The sequence below is a fragment of the Mytilus galloprovincialis genome, chromosome 6 (genome assembly GCF_965363235.1).
Source record: "Mytilus galloprovincialis chromosome 6, xbMytGall1.hap1.1, whole genome shotgun sequence".
Classification (NCBI taxonomy): Eukaryota; Metazoa; Mollusca; class Bivalvia; order Mytilida; family Mytilidae; genus Mytilus; species Mytilus galloprovincialis.
Window position 1 is genome coordinate 33,961,932 of NC_134843.1, and position 14,028 is coordinate 33,975,959.

Below are 14,028 nucleotides of genomic sequence, written 5' to 3' on the forward strand. Positions count from 1 at the left end.
TACAAAAATCAAATCAAAAACATGTGCAATACTCAAAAAAAATATTGTAAAGTATTCTGCAAAATGAAGGTTTATCAAAGTTAAAGATGGCTGAAAACACTTTAACCCAGACTTTATCTAAGAATGAAAATCGCAAAAAAGTGAAGTAAGTTTATCAGAAAAATACTAATACCCGGCTATGAAGAAAAAAATGATCAAAGCTTTGCTATGGATTCAGTCTTTTGTATTTTGTAAAGCCTCGGTCACACCTCCTGGATAGCACGAACGGACGCCTAATGGATGAAAATAAAAGTTGTCCGTTGACAAAATTGTTATCCGTTGGGAGCCCGTTGATGTACTGACCGAATAAAACGGACGTGTAACGGATGCATAACGGACACACACCAGATATGCAACGTACGAGAAACGGACAGGTACCGGACAGAACGGATGTCGAACGTACATTCAACAAACGAATACCGCATAAAACGGACACCTAACGGAAGCGTACCGGATAAAATGGATGAACATGATATACGGAAAATCAAAGGAGACAATAATAATACATGTAAATCGCATAAATATTCAAAATGTTTCTGTGTAACTGGTTTTGGTTTGTTCTTCAAAATTCCCCCAAAGGACAGTGTTATGGCCTGAATAAGAACTGCTTGATTGTGAAGACGTGCCTATACTCTAAGATCGATTATGAATAATAAGAATTCATGAACCTTAAGAAAACTGACATACCAATAATTGGCATTTCTGACGCGAAATTTTCAATTGGCATTTCTCCGTTTCAGATCCGTTCAACATCCGTTTTATCCGTTAAACTTACGGTAGAAGTCCGTTGGTGAATTTATCTTCCAGACCTCCAACGGATGTATAACGGACACGTAAGGGATACAAAACGGAAACGAAACGGACGAGTACCGTACAAAATGGACGCCTAACTGACGTTCAACGGACATTTTATCCATTGGACATCCGTTCAAAGTTTTGAACATGCTAAAAATTTTCCACCGGACAGAATGGACGTTGACGGATAAAACGTGCACTTAACGGACATGCAACGGATATGAATGGACATCTAACGGATAAGAACGGACGTCTAACGGACATGAACGGATTGAAAAAAAGTTATCCGTTAGGCGTCTATTCGAGCTATCCGGTAAGGTGTGACCGAGGCTTAAAGCTATTGTCTTTGACAAAGTCATTGAAAAATGTTGAACTTTTTCAACAGCAGTGTTCTCCCCAGGATTTTTGGATAGCGCTGTGGTAAGCACGTAATTTTCGACAATTCTCAGTAACTTTATCGCGGCGCGCAGTTTGTTTGTAATTGATTTGTTATGTGTTTTTATTATATCATGCTGTTGATGTTTCCTCTTGTTATGATGTCCTTGTCATGCTCATGGAAGTTACAGTGTATCCCTTAATGATGCTTTGTTTGTTAATGTTATTGTCTGGATATAGAAGTCTGAAGTCTTTTTTTCTCCATTGTAAATTCATATATTAAATCCTCATACTATCTATGTATAAAACTGAAGGAAGAGTCTTTTTCTATGATGGATCTACACCAGACTGCCTGTGCCAAGATTTCTTAGCACCATCAGGTAATGTTGCAGAACATGTAGGACCAACAATAAAGTCATTGTCAGCTTCTGTTTGGTTTTGTAACAAACTGTAGCAGTGTACTGTTTACCTTACGACGTTTGACAGGAATTGACATTTTTTAGCATAAAGATTTCTCATTTTTATGACCTAAACGTTTTATAATATTTAAATGGCCTCATCCAGACATCAAGAAAGTAAAATTTCTGAAGTCGTATCAGCTTGGGGTTTGTTTTGCTAATCATATCCTCTCAAATTGTTATCAAATGGAAAAATTTCTGACTAAATTATAAGTTCGAATAGGGGATAATTAATATTTAAAAGACTTGATCATTTTCGGGGTTCGTATGGATAGTAAACCCGGCAAATAATTTGTAACAAACCCCTGTGTAACAGTTTGATCGTTTTTATAATCATCGTTTGTTCAAAGTTCGTAAAACAAGTTTGTGAGTGACGATGGGAAATGCGGTCAATTCATTTCATCACATTTCATTCATATATGCCTCTATATTTTCTTTAAATTAAAAAAATCGATGTCAATGTTGAAATGTTTGTTTATTTTGATCTTCCAAAAACGCCATTTTTGTAAAATTTATTAGATTGGTCCCGTGAAGTTACTTTAATACAACAGAAATAATTCATTCAAAAATCGTAAACCAGTCGATCACGTGATCCGAAGTGAAAAATAAGCGGGAAATTTGAAAAAAATTGAAAAATACGGAAAAAAATATAGCAACGCGGTTGCGTTGGATAGCGCTGCGGTCAGTGCAATAGGACAGCGGGGAATTGCAATAGCGCTGAAAAGCGCTGTGCTAAAACGGCCTGGGGAGATCACTGAACAGACTTAACCTAAATGATAACATTGCTAATGACAATATAGGATCGCCTATGTCTTGCTTCCACGACTTTTATCACAGGCTTGACAAGCATGTTACGGAAGATAGGAAAGTGTATACCAACCATTCAAATGTGCAACAATCTTCTGTATCTGTGGATCTTCTGGTATATTGGAATCCAAATCTACTCTTTCTACATCTACTTTCAAACCACTAGAGGTAAAAGTTAATGTTATTTTACTGAGATTACGAAAATCTGTTCCACTTTTGACGATATTCTTACCATTTACCTATAAATAAAGAGACAAGAGTGTTTTAAATATATATCCAGGCAAAACCATTAGTATTATGTTAAATTACTGTTTAATACTACTTTCATTAATTTGTACATCAATGAACTGAAAATCAAAAATACACAAAAATAGTTCATTACAAAATTTAATAATATATATATGTATGCATATCTGGTTAAAATAATTAATTCACATCAATTAGAGTATAAATTCTATTAAAATCAATGAGTGAAGGTATGAGGGGACATTTAATTTTAAGAAGTGGGTTGTGTGCCAATTTCTTGTTTCATGCTAACTTTAATATTTATTTCCATTTTTGATCTAGTTTTATAATACAAATCTTAAATATATATACCACTTCTAGACTATAATCATGATCATGTCCTCCTAGAATCAAATCTATGTCGTCTACATTCTCTGCTAATCTTCTGTCATTAGGTGTTCTCATGTGTGTTAAAGCTATAATGACATCTACTCCCTACAACAAAATATAAATTGTGTATCATTAGGTCATGTATGGGATCCGATATTTATACACAACAACTTCTGTCATTGGGTGTTCTCATGTGTGTAAGAGCTATTATTACATCTACCCTTACAACATAATATAAATTGTGTATCATTATATTAGTTCATGAATGCTATCACAAAATTTATTCCATACAACTTCTGTCATTGAATCATCTTTCCCTTTGAATTTAGGGTTAGAGTACCATCTACGGTTAGGACTAGGTAAGAAGTCTGTTATGATAAGTTAGGGTAATGATTTTAGGATGGGGCTAGTGTTATGTTGCAATTAATAACCATTTTTTCCAAACAATGTCATAAATTCTGCATTTGAAAGTCCTTCTGACAAATGATATTTTTTTTTACATAATACAGTAATAGCTGCTTTATCATTGGAACAAATACTAAGCAAATCAAATGTATACCACATATGTTTCTCCTTCTGATAAATAATTTTTATTTACATAAAACAGTAATATGTGCTATATATATCCTTGGCACTCTAACAAATACTAAGCAAATCAAATGACCTGTTCTTTTAATGATCTAGTTAGTTCATTCCCTCTTTCTATGTAATCTTCAAATGTGACATCTTCTGGATCTAAAGTTGCTAATGTATCAATCCATTCATGTTCCACTAAACCTATCAACCCAATCTAAAAACAAAATCAAATAGTTCTTAGAAGTTATAATTGTTCATTCTGATTGTTTTATTTGACAACTAATTGCTGGTTTATGTTTTGAAAAGTCTTAATATAGGATGTAAATAAATGGGGAATGTGCCCATTGGACACAGATGATGCCCTGATTGCATTTAAGGTTATAAAGGGACATAACTCAAGAAATGTAAAAGTGACGCTACCCGAAGTTGTGCTTGAATGAGTTTTGTTGTTATAAGCATTGTGATTAAGTTTCATAACATTTAGTTGAGTCCAACTGAAGTTAGAGAATGGAAACGAAAATTTCAGCACATTTTCTTTTGTAAAGGGGCATAACTCTAGAATGGTGAAAGTGACTCCACTAAAAATTTTCAATCTTGATCTGTGTTTCGTAATAATAAGCATTGTGTATAAGTTTCATAACATCATGAACATTTGGTTGAGGCAATATAAAGTTAAATCAAAGCACCAAAGGCGCTGTAGGCAGTTAAGTAAAAAAGCAGAGGCAAACTTGGCAGAAGTTAAGACGAATATTGTGGAAAAATTGGTGAAAATATTTATCTCTGCTATTTCTCAAGTATTGAATAATATTTGTACCCTAAAGTTTTCACTATCCAATCCTGCCACTTTCAAAGGTTATTTCCAATTATTTTTTTAATATTCAATATCTGCGATTATGCACATACTGTACACTATCCCATGTAAGGGGAGAGTTTGTGCCTGTCCATATTGAGGGCCCAGTAATTTGGTAATTGTTACTGTATATCATATCCATTTTTCATAATTGTTTTGTACATAAATCAGGCTGCTTTAGTTTTATTGTTTTACATTTGTAATTTCCTAGTCTTTTAAAGCTTACTATGCAGTATACATGTAGGTTTTGCTAATCATGCTAATAGTTACAAGCTGCATGGAGGAATATTCTTATCAGAATAATAATAACAGTAATGGGGTCCAGCAGTGGTGTATGGTTTAATTCAACTATATTCTAGAGTATAAATATGCCATATTAGCAGTTTTAGTTGCATCAGCTGGTGCACCTACATTGTATGCACAATCATCAAATCATAGCTGAAACTATCTCAAGTGGTGTAATTTTCTTGTAAGTTATATTACAATAAATGCTGATGTTGTTATAATGGCCTAGCAATGATACAAGTTTATACATGTACATGTACAACTGCACACCAAATATCATTGACCGTTCATTAGTGGTTCCCCAATAACTGACCTGACCTAATCAAAAACTAATACATGTAAACTAAGTTTCAGAGTCAATACACCATGACAAAGGGGGTGGGGCTAAATATTCTGGTAATGAGATATACCTATGCTAACACAACTGCTTACCCAATATCATTGACCTCCCATAAACTATACCTAATCACAAAATCACAAACTACATTTTTGTAATACATTGTTTTTTGCCAAAAACAACACACCTACATATAATGCCTCTCTTTTTGACAAAAATTCCAACAAATTAAATACAAATATTTTGTCCATCTTTTTTTAATATTTTTTTATATATTTCTATATTCTTAATTTCTTAAATAAATCAATGCTGCATTTACACATAATTTGATATCAATTTGAAACGTTTAACATGTTTAACGTCTACTTCAATACGCGTCAAAATCACTTCACTGTCCGAATGAGCTTAATTTTTAACTCAATTAATAATATTCATTTGTTGTAACTGCTGGCAAGTTTATAAACAATTCCTGTCAGAAAGCTGAATCAAAACTTGTTGTACTAGTCGACATGATTAGACCTGGCATAAACAATCTTCAAAATTGATCATATATGTAGATGTACATGTAGGTATATGTAAATATCTTCATAACATCATACATGTAGTAGTCTAGAGGTTCATTGTTGTTGTGGAACTATAGGGGTGAATAGACAATCCAATTGCTACAGATAATCATGTATTGTACATATACATGTATGCCTTGCCTCTTCTTGTATTAGCCATTGCCAAAGATTGGTTTCAAGCTGAAATAATAACAAATACAAATAAGTATAAATTTATTGCTTTAAAATTTTGACATATACAATGTAGCAAAAAGGCTTCATGTCTAAATCTTTATGTATTAGTTTTGTCCATGTTCATTGAGGCCCTTATAATTACATTTGTAATGCTTAAATTCTCTAGGGTCCCAAGTCAGGATCGTCTGGCCTTTGTTAGTCTTGTATGATTTTCAATTATAGATTCTTGTGTATAATTCTAACTTAAGTTTAGTATGACTATGAAGTCCATAATCAATGAACTAGTAACTTTTGTTCAGGGGTCAATTGAAGCAAGCCTCCATGTATGAGAGTTTCTCGCTGCAATTTGAAGACCATTTGGTGGCCTTCAGTTGTTCTATCCTAGCAAATTTTTAAAAAAAATTTAGTGCTTCATATATATATGTTTTGGTCTTTTGCAAGATACATGTATATGCTATTGTTTAGAGTTAAATTTTTGGTGCTGCTTTTTATTATTTATTGCTAGTCCAAATAATTATGACGTCTGGCAAGGCTATTTTAATTTTTTTCTTGCACACCTTCCTACGACATAGTCCAAATAATTATGATGTCTGACAAGGCTATTTTTTTTTTTTCTGGGACTCCTTCCTGTCTGGCAAAGCTATTTTATTTTTTTTCTGGGACGCCTTCCCAGAATTTAAAATTTTTTATTCGAAATTGTTAGTGAAATATCTTGATCACGAATTCGCTGTCATCCATTGCCAATGTTATAATAAAATAATTTATCTGTTTTATAAATAATTGATGTAAGAATTAAGAAAAAAACTGTTTGTAACTTGTTGAAAACGTAACTTCGTAAAATTACCTCCTACAGGGCTTCTTTTCGTACCATGCGAGTTTTTTTTAACAGTAATTTCATAGAAAAGTGGTTTATCAGTATCAAGTTGCTGAAGGAAACGCAAAGTTATGATTCTTGAAAACTTCACGAGTGTTTAAATATGAAAAATCACAAAAAGAAACATCGCAAAAAAGATGTGTTTTCATTGCCGGAAAATGAAAAGTGCTTGTAAATCCAAATCAATTACGGCTTGGAACGCGTCACAAATTCGTACTTAATATTTTACAATTATATGCGACGTTTCAAATGAAATAATGCTGTCCTTTTGAAAATTATTGATAAAGTAGTAATCTTAATATTGTTTGAAGCGCCTTTGGCTATATCAAGGCACATTTATCAGTCTGTAACAACAAAGCCTAAACTAAAAACCCGATAAAGGAAACCTCTTGAAATGACCTTGACTTCGACAAAATCTATAAATAGGTATTCAAATGAGGCCCCGATTGAAATTGCAAACGCCCTGATCGAGTATAATGTTGGGGGGTTTCCACGATACATAGCAAGTACGGAGAGACACGATGACAAATAATAATAACATCAGCTTGCATTAAATTAAATAAAATACATATCTTCATACAATGCAGAAATGAAATAATCAAGTATTCTTACAAATTCAAGACTTATACAGAGACTGAGAGAGGAAGTATGTCAATGCTTTTAAATATTTACCTTTATTAGGATGGAATCCACCAAATTCAACGGCGTCACTGATTAAAAATAGCCGCTAAATAATATCCATGCGCCATTTGGCAAATTTCAATGCCTTTATTACAAACATTTTCGGCGATAAAATTATTCTTACAATAGTTCACTTACATCTTCATCAAAAGCACAGACGATAAAAAGCTATGCTTAACTTTTTAAATAGCACTTTTTCAAATGGGGAACATCAATTGTTTTGGGAAAATCGACGATCATTTAAGGTAATCTTCCTTATATTAATTGTTTTTCATTACAAAAAGTGTGAAAAAAATGTCTAATTAGTTATAAAGAATCTACCAGACCTGCCAGATCAGAGCAATGGCACTTTTTCAAAAATTCCCAGGGGGGAACCCAAATCCAGGGTGCTCGCATCAGGCAGCTTAACTGCCTAAAAACAGAAACTAACTTTGTGACGTACAGGCAGATGTTTAGATAGACAAGGATAAAAACTATTGCCCCCTCAAATAGGGCAGGGGCATAAAAATAAAATATGTCCAAATGTCAAACACATTTTATTATTCCTCACAGAATTCACGTCTGGTTTTATATTCAATAGGTACTAGTTGAGAAGGTTGTTTACAACTAGCAGTCACACATTTTCTAGCAATTTACTCTAACATGAATGATTTCACTAGATATTTGACTATACAAGGCCTGAACATTTTCAAATGTCATACAAAATAATTTTACAAAACATGCAATAAATTTTTCAATAAAAAATCAATGTGTTTCACCTTTATTCCATGTGCTTTTATAATATGCTGTCTTTTTCCATTCGCTAATGGCTTCTCTGATAAATTGTCTATCACATTACTTAATAACCAGGCACAACCCTTTGTCTTGGACATAAATTCCTGTAGATGGTCTACTCCAAAATCTGTTAAAAAAAATATCAGATGTACAATGTATCCGCCATGAATATACATTTGGATTGAGAGTTGTCTCATGAGCACTCATACCACATCTTTTTATATCTATATAATATAATGTAAGCAATTAAATTTTGTTGAAGATTTTGAATATTATCTGATTTAAAATTGTTTGCACAGTAAATTATTGCACTGCAAACTTGTACAATAAAACTTTTATAAAATAGCTCAAATTTTTCTAAACATTAACCTTCTAGATATTTTGTGGTTTCATTTTTTACATTTATCACTTATATTAGCGACTGCAAACTTATGCTATATTATATGTTACCAAATGAATAAAGTGCTATTTTCATTTTTCAGCACTGGGTTGAAAACATTGTTGGCGAACTGCTTGTCTCAATTCAAGGGTATCATTAGCTAAGTTATAAGTGAATACTTTTCTTAAATTATCTTGTTTTCCTATGGACATGATTCTCTCTGGCTTCATCCAACAATATAAAAACTGATTGCCATGAAAAAGCACAATAATACTGACATGACTGAAGGTGGTGTTAAACACCAATCAATAAATTACCGGTATCTGTTGATAAATTTAGAGATTATTAAAAAAACTAATATTCCAACTCCTTAATGGAATGTTGACTCTAGATGGATTAGGCTATTCTCTTTAAGTCCATTTTTGTCATAAATAGCTTTTCACTGTTTCAAGTACTTATTAGTGTTGTCAACGGTTAACCGGTTAACCGTTCGAACGACCGAATACCGAATACCAAAAACGCTAACCTGTTAACCGGACTTTTTTCAATTTTGATAGATTTGATATAAATTTGTATTGAAATCATAAAATAGTTAGGTTTTATTTAAAAATTGTCGTCGTGGTAATTAATTTAAAAAATCAATTGTCCAGTAAATTGATTGCTATTATATATTGTTAATCCTAATAACATAAAATTAATTAGAACTTGTCTCTCAGCTCGGGGCATGATCTTAAAGACACATAGAATTAATTGCATAACAGTGTGGTCGACAGTAAAACGTTTGTAGGTTGTAACTTGTTTGTCAACGGCTATGATTTTATGCTCACCCAGTCTGTCAGAGGCCTTCCAGTGGGGATTGAAATATTCACTTGTTACACATTCCGATACATAAAATGAAACTTTCTTTTTACAAAGCTTGAAAGGAATTTGTTTTAAATATTTATTATAATCATCACATACAACCGTGTCATTTATAAGAATAATAATGTTCAGAGATGATATTATTTAATAATAATAAAAAAAATAGGTTTATCCATTGTAAAAAAAAACTATTAAGTTGATGGGGTTAATTCACAAAATATCTCATTGATTAAGAGCACAACTACTTCTACGGTGTGATCATTTAAGAATGGCCTACTATTTATTCAATGCGTATACATGTGGGTTTTGTTTGTGAAGAGTTCTGGATAATTAAAAAAAATCATTTGATTTCTTTGTTTAATACCATAAAACGATACATTCTTTCAGATATTTGTCACTTTGCCTTATCTTCAAGTCAAACACAATTTCTCACGTTTCTTACAAAACTTATATTCTTGAGATGTATTCTTTTGTTGAAAAAAAAATGTATAGATATAGATAGATATAGGAAGATGTGGTATGAGTGCCAATGAGACAACTCTCCTCCCAAGTAATAATTCATAAAAGTAAACCATTATAGGTCAAGGTACGACCTGCAACACGGAGCCTTGGCTCACACCGAACAGCAAGTTATAGAGGGCCCCAAAACTACTAGTGTAAAACCATTCAAACGGGAAAACCAACGAGGAACGAAGGCCATTTTTATTTATTTTCAAATTACAAAGGTTATTCCTGATTAGTATTTTTAATTATTTTATTTAGGCGTTTAGAACCTTTGGTGACCTTACAGTTTAAATTTCTATGATAAGTACGTCGTGAGCAGTTGGCATTACAGACGAACGTTCACCTAATTTTCCCCAGTCAATGAATGGCCATAGCTACACTGTTATGAATTTCATTCTAATTAGTTTACATGTTTTTTTAACAGTAACTCTAAACATTTGCTAAATCAGTAATGCGATTAAATTTTACGACTTACTTCATTATTTCGTTTCTGATCTAAAATTGTGTAAACCTACATCTAAATGTGCAAACTCCGTCGTGAAGGGCTAAGTCTTACTTAAAAACGAAATGCTAACTCAAAAATTGTAAAATGAAAATCAATGTGAATGTACACAATGTATACGTGGTAGTACGAGTAACATGCAAACAAAGTAAAGAAACAGGCCGTACAGTGACCTATAATAGTTGTTAATTTCTGTGTCATTTTAATCTCTTGTGAAGAATTGTCTCATTGGCAATCATACCACATCTTCTTCTTTTTTTTTATAATTAATCATTCAAATTGAAACACTCCACATCATTCTCGGTGACAACAAGTGAAAAGGAAAGAATAATCAGTTTCAGACATATTCAATTCTACGAGATCAAGAAGCTTTTTTTTTTATTTTTCAATCTGAAGCTGGTACATGTACACACGCTATTGTTGATACGGTGTAGTTGATTATTAAAAGTCAAACTTCGCCAGGAACCCACACAGACAAGCCTTAAAATGCCAAAGGACAAACTTCAATTCTAAAAGCGTAAATTTATGACATGGATGAAAGGTTTTCAAATTGACACTCATACCACATCTTTTATCTATGTGTAGGGAACTATTGATAAGGGCTTTCAAGCACCAATTCAAACTACCGGTTAACCGGTTAATCGGTCGAACGATTGTTCGAGTAACCGGTTACTCAAAAGTGTACGATTTGACAACACTAGTACTTATACATCCTTTGATTTCAAATTTTGGGGTTTTGTGCCTTCCTCATGAAAATTCCAGAAAAGCACTTCCCACATACCAAATTTTAAAAGTACTTTATTTATATTTAACAGCATATTTGATAAATGTTAACTTCATATGTAATCAAATGTAAACTATTTTTTCCACGATACATTGTATTTGATAATGGTGTTGTTTCTTACCAAAGTCATGATTTCCAAATACAGCACACTGGACATTTAAACTGTTAACAATAGGTATCATCTGGTCCCCTTTCATAAAAATACTCACTGTAAACAAACATGTATATATGTCATGAACACGTACAATAAATGAAATGTTGTCAATTTATTGTAAGCAAATTAAGGCAAAGTGTGGACACAGAATTAGTATTCTAATAAGTTTGAATGTTATAATATTATCAAAAATGTTATTTACATCAAACAACAGGCAAAATGCATTCACTAAGGCCAGTGAATAGTTTGTTTTAGTAACAATGAAGCTGTTGCATAATTATTCACCCTTCTTGTAGATGATTTTGTGAGATGTAATCATGTGCTAATTGTCACTTCATAAGTACTGTGCTGTCTACTGAATATGACATGTTTTAAATTTGTTCTTTTAAAAAAAAGAAATCTAGAACATTGTAAAAAGACACGTTGTTCATCCTTTAAAGAATTTTATCTTTATGACAGATACTTAATATAAAGAATAATAAGAAAAATGACAACAACAAAAAAGAATAAATAAATAAATATCCTCTTTCTATGCTCTCATGGGCATTTGCTGAAGACCAAGGCATTTTTACCCTTAGATTTCCTTTCTGATTTTTTTAGTTTGTGAGTTTCTGTCTTATAGATGTATACCAGTACCCAAATTCTCCTCTTAATCACATATAAATTTTACCATGTCTACCTTATTGTAAAACCATTACTTACTAATCCTTTTTACCATGTCTACCTTATTGTAAAACCATTACTTACTAATCCTTTTTACCATGTCTACCTTATTGTAAAACCATTACTTACTAATCCTTTTTACCATGTCTACCTTATTGTAAAACTATTACTTACTAATCCTTTTTACCATGTCTACCTTATTGTAAAACCATTACTTACTAATCCTTTTTACCATGTCTACCTTATTGTAAAACCATTACTTACTAATCCTTTTGACCATGTCTACCTTTATATTGTAAAACCATTACTTACTAATCCTTTTGACCATGTCTACCTTATTGTAAAACCATTACTTACTAATCCTTTTGACCATGTCTACCTTATTGTAAAACCATTACTTACTAATCCTTTTTACAATGTCTACCTTATTGTAAAACCATTACTTACTAATCCTTTTTACCATGTCTACCTTAATGTAAAACCATTACTTACTAAGTGATGGATTGAGTATATCTCCACTAAACAGTACTACAGGGTTTAATTCTTGACAAGACTTAATATAGGATGCCATCCTTGCTGCCCCTCCTTTTGGCTCATCTTTCTGTGGTTCAATGTTGTACACATCATTAAAGTGGATAATGGTTAATGATTGCCCACTCATATTACTGCAGCAAGTCTGATAGTATTATAAAGTATCTTCTTCTTCCTTCTTGTTCTCCTGTACAATGATCACCAAGTTGATTGTCACTTTTGAAAATATAAAATACATGTGTTTAGGTAGTAAAAATTAAACGAGACAGGTTTTTCATGGCAGATTACCAAAATAAGAAATCTTTTGTTATGAATCCTGTACATTTTCCACAATAACCATACAGGCAATGATTAAAATTATTCAATTTTTCTGCAGAAAGTCAATTTTTATATGAGTTGTTTCAAAATGAATTTGAAGTCCGAGCACCGAAACCAAATTTTCCTCAATCTGGCTTAAACAGTTGAATAAAAATAGTGCTTTACAAATACATGATATATGAAGTTGAGAATGGAAATGGGATATATCATATATATTATATATATATATTGTACAGTACACATGCAAATCAACAAAGTTTTGAGAAATTGGACATACATGTACATCCTATTGCACATTTTGTGACATATTTTGAACTCTGAATCATGCAATACTAATTGTACAGCAACATGAATCTTTAACATTCAAATCATAGATATAAGAACATGGTATGAGTGCCAATGAGAAAACTCTCCATCTAAGTCACAACTTGTAAAAGTATCAAACCATTATAGGTCAAAGTGCAGTCTTCAACATAGGAGCCTTGGCTCACACATAAGAGCAACCTATAAAGGGCCCCAAAATGACTAGTGCAAAACCATTCAAACGAGAAAACCAGCAATCTAATATATATAACACGAATGTGTCCAAAGTACACGGATGCCCCACTCGCATTATTATTTTCCATGTTCAATGGACTGTGACATTGGGTAAAAAATCTAATTTGACCTTAAAAGTAAAAAGATCAACCAAATGGGAACATGTGTACTAGGTTTCAAGTTGATTGGACTTTAACTTCATTGAAAACTACCTTGACCAAAAACTTTAAACCTGAAACTCACACTTTTAATTTCTATGTTCAGTGGACCATGAAAATGGGGTCAAAAGATTAATTTTGTTTTAAATTAAGAAAGATCATATCATAAGGAACATGTGTACTAAGTTTCAAGTTGATTGGACTTTAGCTTCTTCAAAAATTACCTTGACCAAAAACTTTAACCTGAAATGGGACGGACGGACGAACAGACGCACAGACGGAAGGAGGCACAGACCAGAAAACATAATGCCCCTCTACTATCGTAGGTGGGGCATAAAAACGAGAAATGAGGATCAATTATGAACAACATCAACAAACGACAACTACCGAGCATCAGATTGCTGACTCAGGACAAGTGCAAACAAATGCAGCTG

At 32.5% G+C, this 14,028-nt stretch overlaps 1 protein-coding gene across 3 annotated transcripts in view; it reads right to left on the minus strand.

Moving 5' to 3' along the window:
• The window catches only part of LOC143079421 (trifunctional nucleotide phosphoesterase protein YfkN-like), a 29,277-nt gene extending 16,483 nt beyond the window's left edge, over window positions 1–12,794 (minus strand). For all 3 annotated transcript variants that reach the window (XM_076254755.1, XM_076254757.1, XM_076254758.1), the window contains exons 1-6: window positions 12,543–12,794; window positions 11,355–11,441; window positions 8,188–8,330; window positions 3,754–3,879; window positions 3,072–3,194; window positions 2,548–2,713 (exon numbers count right to left, since the gene is read on the minus strand). In XM_076254755.1, the coding sequence (XP_076110870.1) occupies window positions 2,548–2,713; window positions 3,072–3,194; window positions 3,754–3,879; window positions 8,188–8,330; window positions 11,355–11,441; window positions 12,543–12,711 (814 nt within the window). In that variant the 5' untranslated portion in view covers window positions 12,712–12,794. The remainder of the gene's footprint in view (window positions 1–2,547; window positions 2,714–3,071; window positions 3,195–3,753; window positions 3,880–8,187; window positions 8,331–11,354; window positions 11,442–12,542) is intronic.
• Window positions 12,795–14,028: the final 1,234 nt, after the last annotated feature.